The following is a 19622-nucleotide window of genomic DNA, read 5'->3' on the forward strand; positions in this document are numbered from 1 at the left end:
GACTTACGGTTCCGCCAAACCCGTGATCCAGCGCTAATAGCGCCGGGGGGGTTTGACTGTAACGCTAATAGTCCCGGCGGTAATACGGCCGGGGATACCGCCCAACTCGTGATGAGGCCCTAAGAGTGGAGTTTTGTACTGCTTCAGATATGGCTTCATGAAGCCCTTAGTTCGACCATAGAAAAACTGTCCCTAACAGTCTGTATAAACCTTGCCTGTCCTTTAGCTTCCCCATCCACAACATCACGATTGTGAGTATGATTGTACGTTTTACTGGCCCACAAAAGATACATACATATTGGTGATGGGTAGTAGGTAGTTTTAACATTTTAGAAAAGTAGGATGCTAGGTACCTACATCACTACTTTATTTTTAAAATTAGGTATTGTATATGGCTTGACTGTTCTATTTTTAATGCTCATATATTAGCTTTACAAAAAATAAAAATACATAAATGCTAAACATTAATGTGTTTCTATTCACGAGTATAAAAGAAATGATATTCCAAATGCAAACACTTGTTGATTTAGTGAGAAAACTGTGTAAGGAAGATATTGATAGCATATTTATCACACACATAAGGTCACTAAGCATTGATACAAATTCACCTAGAAGGTGGACCCACGATAATACTGCTGTCCAATAGTAAGTCTGTCAAGTACTCGGGGGCATTAGTTCCGCTTGCACTAAAGCACAGAGAACCAACTTTCTCCAGAGCATTGCTTTGGGTACAGCACTATTCTCTGGCACAAAATCTGCCACAGCCTCAGGCGGGCATTTAGAGCGACTTTGGAGTGGGAGTTAGGCTTTGGCACACAGGGTATGATGCAAATCATGACAATGGTGGAGTGGGAGGTTTCAAATACTGCTGAAAGAAGACATGTGCAGTGAGGTATGGTGCAGAGGGGTTTAGACACTGCTGAAGAAAGACGTATAGAGTGAGGAATGGTGAAGGGAGGCAGGACTATACACTGCTGTTATCTAGAAGGAGGATGTATAGAGTGAGGAGTGGGGAAGGGAGGTAGTCCTATACACTGCTGTTATCTAGAAGGAGGATGTATAGAGTGAGGAATGGGGAAGGGAGGCAGTTCTATACACTGCTGTTATCTAGAAGGAGGATGTACATAGTGAGGGATGGTGAAGGGAGGCAGTTCTATACACTGAGGTTATCTAGAAGGGGGATGTATAGAGAGGAATGGTGAAGGGAGGCAGTTCTATACACTGCTATGATCTTGAAAGAGGATGTATAGAGTGAGGAATGGTGAAGGGAGTCAGTTATATACACTGCTGTTATCTAGAAGGGGGATGTACATAGTGAGGAATGGTGAAGGGGCAGTTCTATACACTGCTGTGATCTAGAAGGAAGATGTATAGAGTGGAAAATGGTGAAGGGAGGCAATTCTATACACTGCTGTTATCTAGAAGGAGGATGTATAGAGTGAGGAACTGGGAAGGGAGGCAGTTCTATACACTGCTGTTATCTAGAAGGAGGATGTATAGAGTGAGGAATGGTGAAGGGAGGCAGTTCCCTACACTGCTGTTATCTAGAAGAACAAGTTACTTCTTACCTGGTAACGTTCTTTCGATGGGATGTTCCCTGACGTATTCCTTATCTTTGATAAATCATCTCCAGCTTGCTGGCCTCGGAAAATGTTTTCAGTAGAGGGCGCTGCGCGTCGACGTCCCTCGAGCCGATGTACCTCGAAAGCCTCCGTATCAGCGCCGACGTCATCACGCGTATAGACTCGCGCAGTGTCCGTTGCTCAGTTCCGTTTTGACGTTAACAGTTGTTTTACATTAATTGGTTATTGACCTTGAAGGAGTGTAAGCTGCAACCACAAGGGAAGTATTACTGCGGGGATGGATGGGAGGGGCGATAAGGAATACGTCGGAGGAACATCCCATCGAAAGAACGTTACCAGGTAAGAAGTAACTTGTTCTTCGAAGGGATTGTGTCCTCCGACGTATTCCTTATCTTTGATAGACTCCCATAGCAGTGTTGTGTAATTGGAGGTAGGAGTAAAAACGCCATGTTTCCCTTTAGGAATGAACAGAATGTAATACGGCTTTGCCAAACCTAGTCTCTTGACTAGAGGAGGAATCCAGGTTGTAAAATCTTGTGAATGTATGTGCGGACGACCATGTGGCAGCCGCACATATGTCTCGAACCGGAACCCCTCTTTGGAGGGCCGAAGAGGCTGCGATAACCCTGGTTGAATGAGCCCTAAGATTTTGAGGAGGCTCTTTCCCTGCTAGTTTGTAACATTCCAGAATGGCCAAAATAATCTATCTGGAAATGGTCTGTTTAGTAGTCCCAATTTGTGCCCTGAGTAACCTACGAACAGTTGGTCTGCTTGCCTAATCCTAGCAAGTCTGCTGATGTAAAAGCTTAAAGCCCGCCTTGGGTCCAGCCTATGTAGCCTTTCTTCCTCTTTCCCGGATGGGGAGGAGGATAGAATGAAGGTAAGGTAATTTTCTGAGTGATGTGGAATTCAGAAACCACCTTTGGGAGGAAATTAGGCTTCACCTGTAGGACAACTTTGTCTTCATGAAAAATTGTATGGGGGGGTTTACAAGATAGAGATTGTAATTCGCTAACCCTTCTAGCAGATGTTAATGCCACTAACAAGACAGTTTTAAGGGTGAGAAATCTTAGCAAACAAGAGTGGAGTGGTTCGAAAGGAGTACCCATCAGGAAATTTAAGACTAAATTTAAGTCCCATAAAGGAACCCGGAACGGTCTTGGAGGGTAGACATTAGTGAATCCCTTTAGAAATTGTATTACTAAGGGTAATTTGAAATACAATGGCTCGCTCCTCTGCAGTGCGCTTGAAGATCGATAGCGCTGCGAGATAGCTCTTGATAGTGCCAACTTGAAGGCCTGAATTTGCCAAGTAGAGTAGAAAGGATAACACTGTTGGTGTACCACATGAAGAGGGGTCGATATTCTCTTCTCTAAATCAGCTGCAAAATTTGTTCCAATGGCAGCGTTATAAAGACTTTGTTGCTGGCCTTCTGGCTGAAAGCCACACCTCCATGTCGTCATCAGGCAGGTCCCAATCCTTGTATCTCAACCTTTAAGAAGCCAGGCGTGAAGGTTGAGGGTTCTGATGTCTGGATGGAGAACCTGACCTCCCTTCTGTGAGAGAAGATTGTCCTTGAGTGGAAGACGAATTGGAGGGCAGATGGACATGTCCAGAAGGTCCGGGTACCACGTTCTCCTGGCCCAGTCTGGGGCAATTAGGATCATGGTCCTCTGGAATCTTCTCAACCTCCTGATCATTTGAGGAATGACAGGGACTGGTGGAAACGCGTACAGGAGTGGAAACTCCCAGTCCACTACGAACGCGTCCCCTAGCGCTCCTCTCGGGGGAAATTCCCTTGAACAAAACAGATCGCACTTCCTGTTGGTACTGGTGGCGAACAGATACACTTGAGGGGTTCCCCAAAGGGCGAAGATCTCCTGAAGGACTTCCTGAGCTAGTTCCCACTCATGGGAGACTGTGCCCTACCTGCTCAGAGCGTCCGCCGTCAAGTTCTTCTCTCCGACTAGGTGAACTGCCGATAGAGAGATTCCTTCTTGAATTGCCCAAAACCAGAGTTGCATTGCCTCTCTGCACAGTGGCAGTGATCCTACGCCTCCTCTTTTGTTGAGGTAGTTCATGGCCACTGTGTTGTCCGTCATTATCAGGACATTTTTCCCCTGTACAGATGGCAGAAAAGCCTTCAGTGCTAGTCTGATTGCTCTCAGCTCTAACAGGTTGATATGTAGTCTGGACTCCAATGGAGACCAACGCCCGCTGATGGTCAAGTCGTTGGCATGGGCTCCCCACCCCGTGAGTGAGGCATCTGTGACTACTGTTATCTCCGGCCATGGTTGCCAAAACAGTTCTCCTTTCAAGATGTTCTCCTGGCAGGCCCACCACTGAAGGTCTCGAGCCACCTTGTCCGGAACCTGAAGGAGATCTGTCATTCTCCCTGAGAATTGCGACCACTGAGTTCTTAGTGCTCACTGAAAAGATCTCATTCTCAGGCGAGCCTCTGGCACAAGGAAGATGCAGGATGCCATGAGGCCTAGCAACCTCAAAAAGTCAAAGGCTGGGAGACATTGGGCATTTTGAAACTTGGTGACCATCTGCAGAATATCTTGAGCCCTCACCTCTGGTGGCGAGGCTTTTCCCAGGGAAGTGTCCAGGACCGCTCCAATGAACTGGAGTCTCTGTGATGGTATCATCTGTGACTTCTTTAAATTGAGGGAGAAGCCCAGTTTGTGAAGGAAGTGGCAGACATAATCTAGCTGGATCTGAGCTTGTTCTGAAGATACAGCTCTGATCAGCCAATCGTCCAGGTAGGGGTAGACGTGGATCCCTTCCCTCCTTAGACGTGCAGCCACTACCGTCATTAGCTTGGTGAAGACCCTCGGGGCGAAGGTCAGCCCAAATGGCAGAACTCGAAATTGATAATGAGAGCCGCCAATTGCGAATCTCAGGTATTTCCTGTGTTTGAGATGGATTGGCACATGGAAATAAGCATCCTGGAGGTCCAGAGATACCAGCCACTCCTGGAGCTGGAGGGCCTGAAGGATCTGAGAGAGAGTTACCATCTTGAACTTGTCCTTCCTGAGGAACTTGTTCAATTCTCATAAGTCCAAGATAGGTCTCAGTCCTCCATCTTTCTTCGGTATGAGAAAGTAGGGGGAGTACCAGCCCTTGTTCCTCTCCGCTACAGGTACCGGTTCTATGGCACCTTTCTCTAGCAGGTCTACAATTTCCTGCAAGAGGAGCAGATCTGGAACTTTCAGAGAGCTGTTCCCCGGTGGATGACTCTGAGGGATGCGTAGAAAAGGCAGGCAGTAACCTTGGGCAACTGTCTCCAATGCCCAAGCATCTGACGTAATAGCCTGCCATTCCGCCAGATGTTGAGTTAACCTGCCCCCTACTGGTGTCTTGTGAGGAGAGCCCTCAGAGCGGTTTGGAGGCGGCTGATGCAGATGACGAGGCTAAAGAGGCACCTGCTGCGGCTTTTGTATTTTTAACCCGTCCACATCGGGTGAATTTTTTCTGACCCCTTTGAACCGGCTGTCCTCTGCCTCTTCCGAATGCAGAATAGAAGCAAAAGGACTTACCTCTCCAAGAGGTTCCTGAGGGGCGATATGGTGTCTGACGATTGTAGCTCCCAGGGATTTCGCTGATGCCTTTGATGTTTGAAGCTTTTCTAAACTGTCATCCGCCTTCTTACCAAACAAGGAAGAGCCGTCAAAGGGCATATTCAAGAGTCTGCTTTACACATCTGGAGCAAAACCAGACTTTTGCAACCAAGCAAATCTCCGGGTTGTTGTACTTGCCACCATGGCCCTGCTGATGCTGTCAGCAGAATCGATGCCAGTTTGAAGGGATTCGCACATTGCGTCTTTACCATCCTTAATGATGTTTAGAAAACGCTTCCCTTTCTTCTCCCTCCGGGAGGCAGTCAGCCGCTGATGAAGCACTTCCCAAGGTGTGTGGCTGAACCTTGTGAGCGTACAAGTAGCATTGATGGATTTCAAAGCCATGCTACATGCAGAAAATACTTTTTTGGCCACAGAGTCATACCTCTTGTCATCCCTGTCCTGGGTAACAGTAGGGTAAGCCGATTTACTACCTGATGAAGTTGCTGCCGGCACAACCAGACTCTCCGGGGTTGGGTGTCTGGATAAATGTTCAGGGTCAGCAGTAGACACCCTATACTGGGCTGATAATGTTTTGTTAACCGCCGGGATAACCTCAGGGGTTTCCCAGTTTGCCAATATTTTCCTTTGTAATGCCGCATGAAATGGCACCACAGGATCCTCCCGTGGACCTTTAACCAAAATGTCTGTGAGGTCGTCTTGCTGAAAAGCAGATGAGGGTGTAGACCACCCCATAAACTCTATTATCCTTGCCATCAAGGTTCTATGCGGGGTTTCGGCATGTTCCCCTGGGTCTGGTTTGGCAAATTCCACTTCTGGGGAAGTGTCCAACCCACTTGCTTCATGTAAGGATTCTTGGAGGTCCTTAAACCTACTTTCCTCAGAGGTAAATTCCTCTGGTACAGGAGTTGCAGATCCCTGCAACTCAAAAGGTCTCTCCTGATCCGAATTCTCCCCTTCTTCATAAATAGATGCTAAGGCTCTGGAATGATCAGATCTTGGAAATGGTATAAATCCCATATCCAGAGCAGAAGGGGCCAAATTCGTCATAATTGGCTGAGAAAACCTGACGTCGTTGACGCAGACATTAAAGGCTTCGAAGCCATCGAAAAAGGTGTCGAGAAAGTTGGTAGAGGCCTCGAGGAACTCGAGAGTATCGGAATTCTACTCGAGGTTGTCAACGACATTCTCGTGATCGAGGCTCTGAGTATGGCCACTGGCTGTGGGGTGGCCGTGGGTTTGTCCTCTCTCGGCGTCGATGTCGATGTTGGCGTCGAATCGACTGACCTGTGCGTCGAAGAACCCTTCGATAATGGCGTCTAAGACGCCGATCTATGCCTCGAAGGGATTTTCGACGACGGCGTCGAAGACGCGACTTTGCCTTTACTCGAGGGTTTGTGACGCTCTCGAGTAGCTTCTTTCGCCGGGTGCTGCGACTCACAGCGTTTTGATTTTTCGGGTCTTTTACCCAGGGTATCACCCTCAGCAGTCTTCGAGGGGGTCGAGGCCACTTTCTCGAAGACGCTAAGCATCTTTTTCCTGAATTCCTCCCACTCAGCCTGAGAGCTATGTTTTGTAGGGCAGGAGACCCTTTTCCGGGAAACGGAAGAAGAAGAAGACGAGGAAGGGGATCTTCGACGTCTCTTTTTTGAATGCTTAGATCTCGAAGAGTGATGGGAATGGCTTTGAGACCTAGAACGAGAATGTCTTTTGTGATGGCGAGATGCAGTCCTCGCACTCCGAACAATGGTGCTCGACTCCCAGGCACCACAAACAGATCCTGTGAGGATCCGTCAACGACATTTTCTTCCCACAGTCTTGACATTTTTTGAAGCCGGACCGTGGAGTCGTCGGTTTGGATGAGGAAGCCATCGCGTACGAGTCGGTATTCTCGAGGAATAATGAAGTATGGGTGAAGAACTGAGCAACGATATTCCGAGGCCCCACGAAGCGTGGAAAACGGAACTGAGTAACGGACGCTGCGCAAGTCTATTTATATGCGTGATGACGTCGGCGCCGATACGGTGGCTGTCGAGGGACATCGGCTCGAGGGACATCGACGCGCAGCGCCCTCTACTGAAAACATTTTCCGAGGCCAGCAAGCTGGAGATGATCTTTCAAAGATAAGGAATACGTTGGAGGACACAATCCCTTCGAAGGAGGATGTACATAGTGAGGAATGGTGAAGGGGGCAGTTCTATACACTGCTGTTATCTAGAAGGAGGATGTATAGAGTGAAGAATGGTGAAGGGGCTGTTCTGTACACTGCTGTTATCTACAAGGAGGATGTATAGAATGGAGAATGGTGAAGGGAGGCAGTTCTATACACGGCTGTTATCTAGAAGGAGGATGTATAGAGTGAGGAATGGTGAAGGGAGGCAGTTCCATACACTGCTGTTATCTAGAAGGAGGATGTAAATAGTGAGGAATGGTGGGGATGGGTTTAGACACTGCTGAAGAAAGACGTATAGAATGAGGAATGGTGAAGGGAGGCAGTTCTATACACTGCTGTTATCTAGAAGGAGGATGTAAATAGTGAGGAATGGTGAAGGGGCAGTTCTATTCACTGCTGTTATCTAGAAGGAGGATGTAAATAGTGAGGAATGGTGGATGGAGATGTTCTAGAGACTGCTACTGTCCAGAAGGAAGATGCATACAGTGAAGAATGGGGAAAAGGGTGGTTCTAAGCAGTCTTACCACCCAGAAGGAGGACCTTTACAGTGGGATGGGACAGGTGGTTGTTCTAAACACTCTTAGATCATCTGGGGGAGGCGGTGGAGGTGCTCTGTACATGGATATGGATAAGGGGAGTTGCTCGACACACAGACTGTTCTTGTAGTAGATGCTTTGTACAGAAGGGGGGCGTTTCTGGTTTAATGATAAAAAGAGTGTGGAAATACGACATTCTCCCCTCCAATTTCCAGCACCACCATTCTGAAGTGAGTGGAAGTATTGAGGGTGGGTGGGAGATGACGTACTTGCTAGCAGCAAAAGCTGCTAAAATCTCTCATTGTGGGGTAAACATGTGCTCCAGTGGCATTGCAAACATTTCTGCCACTGACGCTTTTCTAATTCAAGAATGTTTTCTTAAACATTCATTAAACTAGAAGAGTGGTGCCACAGTCTAAGAAATGCTATTTTTATAAAGAGAAAACGTGTGCAGTGGATTTTAACAGTACCTCAGAGTTGTTGTATTTTAACTACTCCTTTTATTCACGTGCTAAACTAGTGCTGCTGGGAGAAGAATCCCCTCCATGTGGCTGCCCTGCATTGCTGATGGTTGCTAGGGCCGTTGTCAAGCCGTAAATCAGGCTCATGCAAAAGCAGAGGCTTTCATGACCCTGCGCCACATTCTTTCCCTGTCAGAATATGGTGCATTTAAGAAATGTGTTGTTCCGGCTTGCAACACCACATTTCTATTTTTACACGGACCTCTGAATAAGGCCCTAAGATGGGTAAAGGGAGATGCTTGGGAAGGCACAGACTGGTAAAAATACTTTTTAGGACAATAAAAGACTTCTTAAGAGTCCGACAATGTGCTGTGTATAGTCAAATGGAGCAGAGGGACAATATGGACAGGGACGCAGTGACAAACCTTTGTTCAGTGTTGAAAAGGGCAAAAATATGCTTGCTGGACATGAAGCTCTTCTCAATATCCCGAAGCTTCAGGTTGTCCAGTGGCAGCATGTACTTCTTCTCCTTCTCCTGCAAAACAAGCAGATGATTGGCAACCAGTTAGTCTATCGGAGTTCCATCTCACACCAGGTCTCAAACACTACCAATCCTGCATCCACACACTGGGCCCCAAACTTGTCCACACTGCCATCCCAAAACCAGGTCATAAAAACCACAGCACAACATCTCCACACCTTGCTCCAAACACCACCACTCATGCATCCATACACTGGGCTCCAAACATTAGAATTCCCTCCACCAGACAATAAACACTACAGCACCATCACCCCATGCCAGGTCCTAAGAACTGCACCCCCCATTATTCCCACAGCAAGTCTCAAACAGTCCCACTGCAGCATCACGACATTAGGAACACACCACTGCTGCTTCAGCATCCCCAGACTAGTTCTCAAACACAGGCATACAAGCAGCCACACCTCAGGTTCCTCATACTAGGTCCCACAGGACCAATCAGGCTCCCTTATATCAGGCACAAAAAGAAATAGGCCGACATCCACACGCCAGGCTCCAAACACTGATGGGCCAACATCTCTGTGACGGGCCAAACAAGGCAGGGCTGACATCCAACACAGAGTCCTAAATCACTGCTGCTCTGGCATCCAAACCTACGCCATAATAACTATTGCTCCAACATTATCACACCTGGTCTCTCTGGCATCCTTCCTCCTGGCTCCAAACACTGCCACTCTAGCTTTTCCATCCCAGGCCCCAACCACTGCCACATCTGCATATGTGCTGCTTCCGTTAGGAAGGCAAGTTCATAGGAGATGGCCACAGAACGGAGTGAAATATCTCAAAGCAGGGAAAGAGGCACGAAAACATAGGGTCTGCATTAGAATATGCTGACGTGGCTGGCCAAGTGGTACCTGCACATGGAGTATATGTACAGAAGGTCACTGTCTCCCGAGTCCTGGTTCTCTCTGAGGCTGGACTATTGCAACAGCCTCTTTCTAAATCTGCCTGCCTCTACTCTTCACCCCTTGCAACTAATCCAGAACAGGACTGCAAGCCTTGTACTTGGCCTCAAGCCCAGGGATCGTATCTCTCCAGCGCTGAAATCTCTCCACTGGCTCCCGCTGGCTGCAAGGATCAAGTTCAAGACCCTTTGCATCGTCCACAAGGCTTTCGGGGGTCGGGCACCACACTGCATCCAACTCTCTCTTCCTAAGCATCTTCCTTCTAGAGCCCTCTCATCATCCACCTCCAACTCTGAGGGTCAGACGTTTCTCCAGGCAGAGAGTGGGCTGTAGACCTACCTTTTTGCTTCTGCTTTCTCTCTCTCTCTCCCCTGCTGATGCTCCTGTCGGCTGCGCTAACTGGTTACCTGGCCACCCATTGAACCTCACGGGCACCCGGCTCCTGCATGACATTGCACTGCCACTGTGCCACCTACCCACTTAGGGACTGTATCTGCAACCCTACAGTCCCCTGCTTCTCTGCACTTACTTGAGCCACCACCCTGGCAGCACTTACCACATATTGCCATTGCACTCTCCTCTCCCACCCCCTCGCACTTGCACAATCTGAATGACACATGGCCTAGTGAGATCGTTTGTTTTGTCCTCCCTCTGTCTACCCTTCCTTGTCCTGAATAGAAACATTTGTGTACAGGCGCATTATAAACTAGCAAGCAACATAGCACTGTATAAAAATGGGGAGAATACAGGTAGAGAAGGAATGAAGGAGTTGGGAGTACCACCCAGCATGACATGCTGGGCAAAGTGTATCCAGGTTGACTCAAGATAACCCAAGATTAAAGAGTACAGTCAGTCACCTTGAATGACTGAAACAAACAATCTAACCTATGCAGCTTCTGTCTAGTGCCTAGAACCATAATATCAATTTTTGAGTTGTTAAGAGTCAACCTGTTGTACAACAACCATCTGTGAATGTGGTTGTGTTGATGGTTAAGGAATCAGTTGTATGGTTACCAGTGAGTGTGGTGGGAATGAACCTAGTGCTTTCCTTCATTCCCAAGTGTCCCAAGCACTTTAGAATTAGGCAAGACTTCTGTTAACTGTTTTCTAAGCACTACAAGTGTCCAGGGGGCAGGAGGGTCACTAAATAAAGATAGTTATGATTGAAATATAAGGTGCAAATAACTATTTAGATGGATATATATTTGTAAAACTGTTAAATTGTAGTTAGATTTACTCAAAGCATATAGTGAATGCAGCCTGTGCTAAAAATAGACTACAGGCAGGCTTGCAGAGCACACAAGGTAACTCTGCAGCTGTTCCTTGTCCATCACAAGCCATTGGAGACTAAAAAAGATTCAATGCACGACATACAGAGTACTAGGAAAACAAGGTTATTTTGGAGAATTACTGGATCAGATCAAATATAACAATATTGAGTGAAGTGTTGAGAGAATGGCGGGAAGATGTGTTTATGTATGAATGTTTATAACATAGCAAATGATGCTAAGTAAGAGCTACAATGTATTCCTGCAGAGGCAGCTGTATGTTAAAGTAGGTTGGTCTAAATGAAAATCTGACCATGCAACACGGGAGACTACAGAATCCCTTGTATGGCAAGAAGAACAGTTGTGGATGAGCTCTGCCGGTATCCAGTGACCAAGTTGAAAAGTATATAAAGGCACCTGCTTGCCATTAGTTCGCAGGAGCCAGCCAGGGAAGCTAGAATGCTGGTTGGAATGGCAGAGTCCTCTGCTTTCCCCCCAATCAAAATCTTTGTAAATATTAAAGTTTATTATCTCTTGCAAGATAGACTCATGACCTTAATTCCCTAGAGCGGTACATTTACTCTGGTGTGAGCGTGATCAGGGGGTACCCCAGTGTATTTAAGAGGTACAAGTATGGCCTACCTTTCAAGTGGAAAGAGACACTGGGTGTCATCTGCGTAGTTTGCATTTGTTAGTCCTTCTGAGTCCAGCATCTTAAATAGAGGTAGGGTGAAGATGTTAAACAGGGTAGGCGACAAACATGCACCCTGTTGTACACCACAAGGAAGTACAAAGCCCTCTGAAGTCCCCTTCTCACTGTACACCTTGGCTGTCCGATCAGATAGAAATGACAAAACCCAGCTAGCGGCTTCCTTGGAGAAGGAAGCAGATTCCTGAAGCCTGGAAACCGGAGTGGCATGGTCGACCAAGTCAAAGGCAGCTGTAAGGTCCAGAAGCATCAGAAGAGAAGACTGACCTTTATCCATAGACCTCAAGATATTTCACTTTTTTTAAAAGAAATGTTTATTTACATTTTACCAAAACAAGAATACATCGATCACAGAGCAAATACAACATAGTATGAGCGAAGAACAACAATAAAAACAATATTTGAATTCATAAAGAGAGAGAGAAAGAAAAAGAAAAAATAAAAAAACATGTTTAAGTCCAGTAACGTAGAGTCAGTGCTATGGTGGCTTCTGAACCCTGGTTGCTTAGGACCTAAGATATTACACTGCCTCAAATGATTCTGGATTTGTTGGTGTGCAATTGTATCAATGATTTTGAGCAGAAAAGGCATGTTAGTCATGGGGCTAGAGTTACCAGCCACTGAGGGATCAAAGGACAGCTTTTTCAGCAAAGGGGTAATTCAAGCTTGTTTAACGGATACAGGGACCAGGCTTTCTCTGAAAGAACAGTTAACAAAATTTAGCAATCAACGGAGCAAGTGTGCTAGCACAGTTTTTAACAATGGCTGCAGGGCAAGGATCACCCTTGCAGTTAGTTGGTTTAATTGTTCCCAATGTGTCTAATATCACTGTTTCTGTTACAGAGAAGCCAAAAGGTGGATTAGGCACTAAATGCTTTTGTGCGTTGCAACTGAGCTGGATTTTAGGCATGGAAGTTAACTTAGCTGCAATGGCGGATTTAATGTCCTTAACCTTGCAACGCATGGAATTCTGAATGAGCTTACACCATTGTTCATCTTTATTAATTGACGAGGAGGGTGGACAAGGAACCTCTAGTTCAGGTAAGATTTTAAAGAGCTCTTTGGAGCTAGTGGCTTCGTTGATTCTTTTTTCATGAGACTGCTTTGTATGATTCTTCACCCCACCGGATAACTGACCTTGTTAACTAATGTGGGAGATGACTTTTGCCATTGTTTGAAGGCTTTGTCTTTTCTAACCTTTAGTTTATGTTCGTCTGCAGAATACCATGGCTTTGACAGCTGAGTTTTAACCATTCTCTGTTTTAGAGGGGCCAAGGTGTTGACTGCCGGTAACATCATATCCTCATAGACTGTTGCCAATTTGGCTGCTGAGTCCGGGCTGTCAAGATTACATACTACAGGTGAAAAGAAGCAGGATGAGATGGTAGTGTTTGGGTCGGTTTCTCAGCGTGCCTCTGACACAGGAGGCTGAAAGAGAGGCTGTGCTTTGAGAAGCCTAGTGTGGGTCAGTTTCTCAGCGTGCCTCTGACACAGGCTGCTGAAAGAGAGACTGTGCTTTGAGAGGCTTAGTGAAACTAGAGCATCATTCTGCTGGCTAGAGGCACCCTGAAGGCTATTACATTCCTCACAGACTTGATACTCCAGATTTGGCAAAATATAATTTAAGAAACCTTGCATGTTAATAATTGGGTCATCGATTGTTGGAGGAGATGTGCAGACCCCCACAGGGGAAATGTGTGGAGGAAAGCTAAGCGGTTTCCTTATGTCACTCAAAGCCATGGCGTGTACTGCAGACACACCTGTGTCATTACAGCTGCCAGCATTCTTGGTCAATGCGAGTCAATCCTGCCAGGTAGATGACATTACAAGAGAGTGGGACACCTGGTAAAGGAGAATTCTTGTCACAAAGGCTTGAATCCTCTTAAGTGAAGGAAAATCCATTGCCTGCTGGCTATATAGAATGTTTTCTCTTGTCTGGGTATGAGGCTCAATTTCACATCATTGATAGTGAATTCCAAAATTTGCATGGGTTTTATTGTCTCTGCTGTGTGCTGCTTGCACTGATGGCTCTGTTCCCTGTCACTAGGCAATATTCTAGACAGATGCACATGTATTGCTTGTCTACGTAGATGTGTAGATTTGCTGCCACTATCACTAATGTATTTATTTATTCACATTTGTTGAGCGCACAGCAGACCGAAGGCATCGTGGCGCTTGTTACATTGTTGCTTATACTTAGTTACATACAGTTCAAGTCCGTTGATGTTACAATGGACGAGATTATTCTTTTATTACATACATGCATTGAGAGGCAGGTAACTAGGAGAGCATGGTTAGTTGAAGAGTGCAGTTTTGAGCTTCTTGCGGAAGGAGATGAGTGATGTTTCAGCTCTGAGGTCAGTGGGGAGGGAGTTCCAGAGCTTAGGTGTGATGAATGGGAAGCCTATACCTCCTGCCTTTGTCCTATTGATGCGAGGTATCGTTAGTTGATTGGTATATTGTAGTCTGGTGGATTGAGATCTACATAAGGTGTCAGATAGGTAGGAGGGTGCTGAGAGGTTGATACATTTATGAGTGGTTGTGAGAATTTTGAAGGAGATGCGGTCCTTTACTGGGAGCCAGTGAGCTGTCTTCCTAGCTTGTGTGATGTGGTCACTTTTCGGTATGCTGAGGGCTGCTCTAAGAGCATTGTTTTGAGTAGTTTGGAGCCTAGATAGGTTTTTTTTTTGAGGTGCCGGCTAGGAGCACATTACAGTAATCTAGTTTGTCTCCTATGGTTGCTCTGGCGATGGAGAGGCAGTTTTCCTTGGTTAGGAATGGTTTTATTGCACTGATGAGTTTAGTACTCTGTGCAGGGGCCGAGACTATGGCGATGACTTGTTTGTCCATAGATAGGGTAGCGTCTATGTGAACCCCCAGTGTTTTAACTGAAGATAATACTGGGATGACACAGTTATCTATGTTGAAGTTGAGGTACAGCGGATTGAGGTTGAAGAGTGTGGATTTCTGACCTAGAATGAGGATTTCGGTCTTGTCCCCGTTCAGGCAGAGGCCGTTAGTAGCCATCCATGCTTGTATGGTGGAGTAGATTTGCTATAGGGTAGTGGCGTCTTGATGATAATGCCCCGTCAGGGGAAGGAGAACCTGGGTGTCATCAGCGTAATTTATGTATGTGATCCCAAGTGAGTCCAGTTTATCAAAGAGAGGCTTGGTAAAAAGGTTATAGAGCGTGGGGGCCGTACATGAGCCTTGTGGGACACCGCAGTGGATGATGGAGGGTGCTGCATGAGCTGTGTTAGAGAACACCTTCATAGCTCTGCCCTCTAGGAAAGAGGTCACCCATGACGCTGCGTCCTTAGAGAAGTGTGCTGCATGCGTCAGATGACTGGTAAGTGTGATGTGATCTATCAGATCAAATGCTGCAGAGAGGTCCAGGAGGAGGAGGAGAGCGGGCTTGCCTTTGTCAAGGATGTTAGTGATTTCGTTTTTTAGGTCTATAAGGGCGGTTTCGGTTCCATGCCCCTTGCGGAACCCAGATTGTCTTTTTCCTAGGATTGCGTTCGATTCAAGGTATAGTTGAATCTGTTTGTGGGCGGCCTTGTCTAGTATTTTCAGGAGGAATGGAACTGTTGTTATGGGTCTGTAATTATTAGGGTTAGCGGGGTCTAGTGTTGTTTTTTTTAAAAGAGGGCGCACCCAGGCCTCTTTAAGGCTGTCTGGGACTATGCCCGTTTTGAATGAAGCATTGATAAATGCCGTGAGAAGAGGCACAAGCGGTTCTGCGCAGTCCTTGATGACTTTAGGGGTGCAAACATCACCCTTACATTGTGAAGGTTTGAGGTGTCTGAGGATGTCTATATCGGTGAATAAGAATTTGGGCATGTTGCTTGTTCTTACATTTGGTTGTGTCTGTGCATTAGGGCTTTGCTTAGGTAAGGTCATGTAGTGGTGAGATATCTTATTTTGGAGGAGATTTATTTTTGCGAGCATGGCTGATTGTATGCCTGTGCACCATGCTTCGTCTTTGACGATCTCATCAGGGCATGTGGGTGGTACAGTTAATTCTTTAAAGATACTGAAGAGTTCTTTAGAGTGGGAGCTGGCAGCGGAGATACGATGGTGATAGGCTTCAGATTTCGCAATGAAGATGGCGTCTTTGTATTTTTTGGCTATGGATTTGAAGTTATCTTTTGTGGTGTCACAAGCATTGCACTGCCAGTTTTTAAGTGCCTGGCGTTTGTCTTTGCGCAGAGTCTGGATTTCCTCCGTGAACCAGGAATTAGAGTGGAAGGATTTTTTCTTTTTTTTGTTTTCCAGTGGGGCAGCAGTGTTAACAGCCATAGTAATGGTGTCTTTGAATATTTCTGCAAGGCTGTTCGGGTCTGAGGAGAACGGGGGCGCTAGGCATGGCAGATTGAGGTGTGCACTGATATTGTCCGCAGTGAGCTTTTTGGCACTTCTGGCTAAGGTCGCCGGTGCTGTGGTAGGCACTTTAGTGCATATTGAGACTGGGATGTCGAATTGGAGATAGTTGTGGTCTGTCCAGGGGAGGCTAATATTGGAAGTGATGGCTATGTTACAATTATGGTCTATGATCCAATCTAGGATGCGCCCTTTTTTGTGAGTAGGCAATGTGATTTTTTGTGAGAAGCCTGTGTCGTGGAGGTCTTTGGCTAGAGCGATCGCAGTTTTGTCCTTGGGGTCGTTGAATCCTAGGTTTAGGTCTCCTATAAGTAGTGATTTAGTGGATTTCTTGATATTGTTTCCTAGGAGGTGATTGACTTGACCTATGAAATTTGCTGTGGGGCCAGGTGGTCGGTATATGATATGGATATTTATTGTGCTGTTTGGTGAGAGTGCTAGTTTGACTGATAGTATGTCAACATTCCCTTCCTCTTGGTGGGGTATGGTTCTGATAGATAGTGTTTCTTTGTGAATAAGGGCTACCCGCCCCTCCTGATTTGGCGATCCTGTCTTGTCTAAGGATGCTTTGTTAAGTCAGGTCTCTGTGATAGCGAGTATATCTAAGTCTTGGGTGGTTATCAGGTCATTAACTTCTAGTGCGTGGGCATTGAGAGAGCGTACATTGATTAAGGCGCTGGTATTAAGATACTGGTGGTGTCTTGGATACATACAAATATGAAAATCAGCATCTTTCATATTCAAGGTGGTTTGGCGGATAGAAGGATGCAGACTCTTTAAGGCATTTTTACCTGGTCTTTATTAAAGAAATAAGAATAACGCCCACCTTTCCCTATCAATGTGGGGTGTTCCCTACATATTTTACTAACTAAGGTGCTCATCAGTCTTATATTAATAGGTCAGACATATGGGATCTTCCCAGCCCCCTGGCCATCCAAATCCCTTCTGATGTTGATCTGACCTGAATATCTCTGCTAGTGGTTCATGCCTATACTCCAAGAAATACGAGCGGGGACAGTGGGAACCCCTGTGCAATTCCTCTTTGGATCGGAAAGCTGCGGGATGTAAAGCCATTGAACATCCCGTGGCCCTGGGATTCGCATACAATAACTTTACTGATGTCATGTAGTTTTCCCCAAATACAGCCTTTCCCATTGTTTCCCACATAAAATCCCACCTTATTGAGCCGAAGGCCTTCTCCGAATACAACCTCATAATGGCATGCAGGCCTAGTAGTGTCCCCACTTTTGCCAGGACGTATGTTCATTCTTGTGGCCCTGCCGGGGACAAAGCCACATTGATCCGAGTGTATCAAATGGCCTATTACCCGAATTAGTCTATTCAGACTTGTCCTTGTTTTGTTGGGATGTTAGTTGGTTTTAAAAGGAATTGCATTTATATTTATTGTTATTTATTTAGCACTTTCGCCAGTGTGCTTTACAACAGAATTAAGAACAACAGTACAAAATATAAATGCCATGACGTACACGTGGACAGCAGGAATAGGGGTAAAAGAATACAAATTGGACAGGGTGGAGAGGAAATGAGATTTCAAGCGAAGACAAAAGACAAGAATAGAGGAGGCAGACCAAATATCCAGAGGCAGAATTCCAATGTTTTGGAGCCAGCAGGAAGAGGGAGCAGAAGCGAGAAGCGCAAGGAGGGTTGGGTACAGTCAGGAGGAAAAGTGATCGAGATGCAAGAGTATCAGAAGGGGAGTAGAAGGTGACAAAAGAAGACAGATAGGTAGGGGGAAGGTCATGAAAAGATGTAAAGGTGATGCAAAGAAAGTTAAAAAGCAGAAAGGAGTCAAGCAGAAGTAAAGAAGCTGAGATAAGGGAGCGCGTGATAGATAAGCAACGAGGGAGACAAAAGAAGACATATAGCAGAGTTATAGACAGAGCAAAGAGGGGTAAAGATGAGAAGGAAGACAAAGTAGGAAAGCAGAGCAATAGTTGAGGTGAGAGAATATGAAAGAGAGGATAAGGAGTTTAATAGCCGAGAAAGAGAGGAAGCAACAAGCACGACGAAGATTGTAGGCATGAAAATGACATGTGCAGTCGACGTGATATGAGAAGAGAAAGAGAGAGAGGTTGAAGTTGACACCTAGATTGCGATCAGAAAAAGAGACGAGAAGGGGAGAAGGAGAGAAGAATAGACTAGAAAGATTGGGTGAGGGGGAGGCAGTGGGAAGTGTAGGACTTAATCCTTGGAAGGGTTAAGGTGGAGAAAGTGTGAGGACATGACAGGATGGCCCTGGGACAAGGTGAGACAGGAGAGTGAAGAGAATCAGAAAAAATAAAAAGGAAAAGAAAAAGTGGGTACCATTTGCATATACATGGCAGGAAAGAGTAAATTAGCCTATTAGTGCTGAGAGAGGGATAGTATAGAGAGAGAAGAGGTCCAAGGACAGTCTTATCAAGAGACCATAGAGTAGTAGATGATGAGAGGATAGATGACCGGCCCACAAGACAGAACAGGATTGACCATTATAGTACGGAATCGGAAAGACCTTGGGACTTCAGAGAGGATAGCAAAGTGGCATGGTCAACAGTGTCGAAAGCAGCTGATAGATCAAGAAGACTATGGGCCTCAATGGAACTACGGTACCAGTAAGCTTGCCGGTACCCTAGTTCCCGGACCGGCAAACTACAGGTTGTGTTTGCGGGTGCCTTTCTGCCCGCCAGGTCCGACCGGTCAAGAGGTGAGGCAGTAGGATGGGCACGGGAAAGGAATTGAACATGTAAGGTCCGAGAGAGGAGAGAAGGAGGAGAGCTGAGGGGAGGGCAGGGGTAGAGGAGGGGTGAAGTCAATAGGTGAGGAAGTATGGGAGAAGGATGATTAAAGAGTGGTGACTTTATTAGTAAAGTAATCAGCAAAGTCAGAGAAGGAGAGAGGAGTTGAGTGAGATGGGTCAGGTGGACGAGGGGCATTCTATGCAGTAACCTTTTTGTACAGATTGTGGTATCCACTTGTCTTTGATAATTTATCCCCCCTGTTTCTTTACTCTTCTCTTTTCCAGGGTACTGTGGAAGGTTACCTTGAAGTGGCAGGGACAGTTTTGCAGGGAACTCCGCCCATGTTGCTGTTTGGCCTCTTCTGCTAGCACAATGTGCCCGATATGCATATTGGACTTGCTGATACGGCTGTGGGTATTGCTGCCAGGTGGCTTATAGGCTATGAAAAGTATATTGATAAGTTGAAGTCCCTGACCTGTATGGTCTCCCCGGTTTGTGCTGCACCCCTTATTATAAGATTGAGTGGCAATAGCTCCCAGATCTAGCAGTCTCATACCCTTTATTTGGCTCACTCCATTTTTCATCGACATGTAGTCCAAATAGGTATTCTTCATCCTGTGGCATACCGAAGATCCTGGCTTGAGTTGTGGGTATAAGTGCTGCCAACCTGAGAAACGCATAACACGTGTCGACCAATGCAGCTGGGACCTATCTGACTGCTATCTCTGCTGCATCGAGACTGGA

General features: G+C 46.2%; 1 protein-coding gene across 10 annotated transcripts in view; it reads right to left on the reverse strand.

The window, feature by feature from the left end:
* Nucleotides 1-19622, reverse strand: part of DNM1 (dynamin 1) — a 1028058-nt gene that overhangs the window by 257678 nt on the left and 750758 nt on the right. For all 10 annotated transcript variants that reach the window (XM_069609157.1, XM_069609159.1, XM_069609155.1 and 7 more), the window contains one exon: nucleotides 8763-8872. In XM_069609157.1, coding sequence (XP_069465258.1) covers nucleotides 8763-8872 — 110 coding nt within the window. The remainder of the gene's footprint in view (nucleotides 1-8762; nucleotides 8873-19622) is intronic.

This window comes from Ambystoma mexicanum, chromosome 8 (genome assembly GCF_040938575.1).
Source record: "Ambystoma mexicanum isolate Mex_15411 chromosome 8, UKY_AmexF1_1, whole genome shotgun sequence".
In the NCBI taxonomy this organism is placed as follows: Eukaryota; Metazoa; Chordata; class Amphibia; order Caudata; family Ambystomatidae; genus Ambystoma; species Ambystoma mexicanum.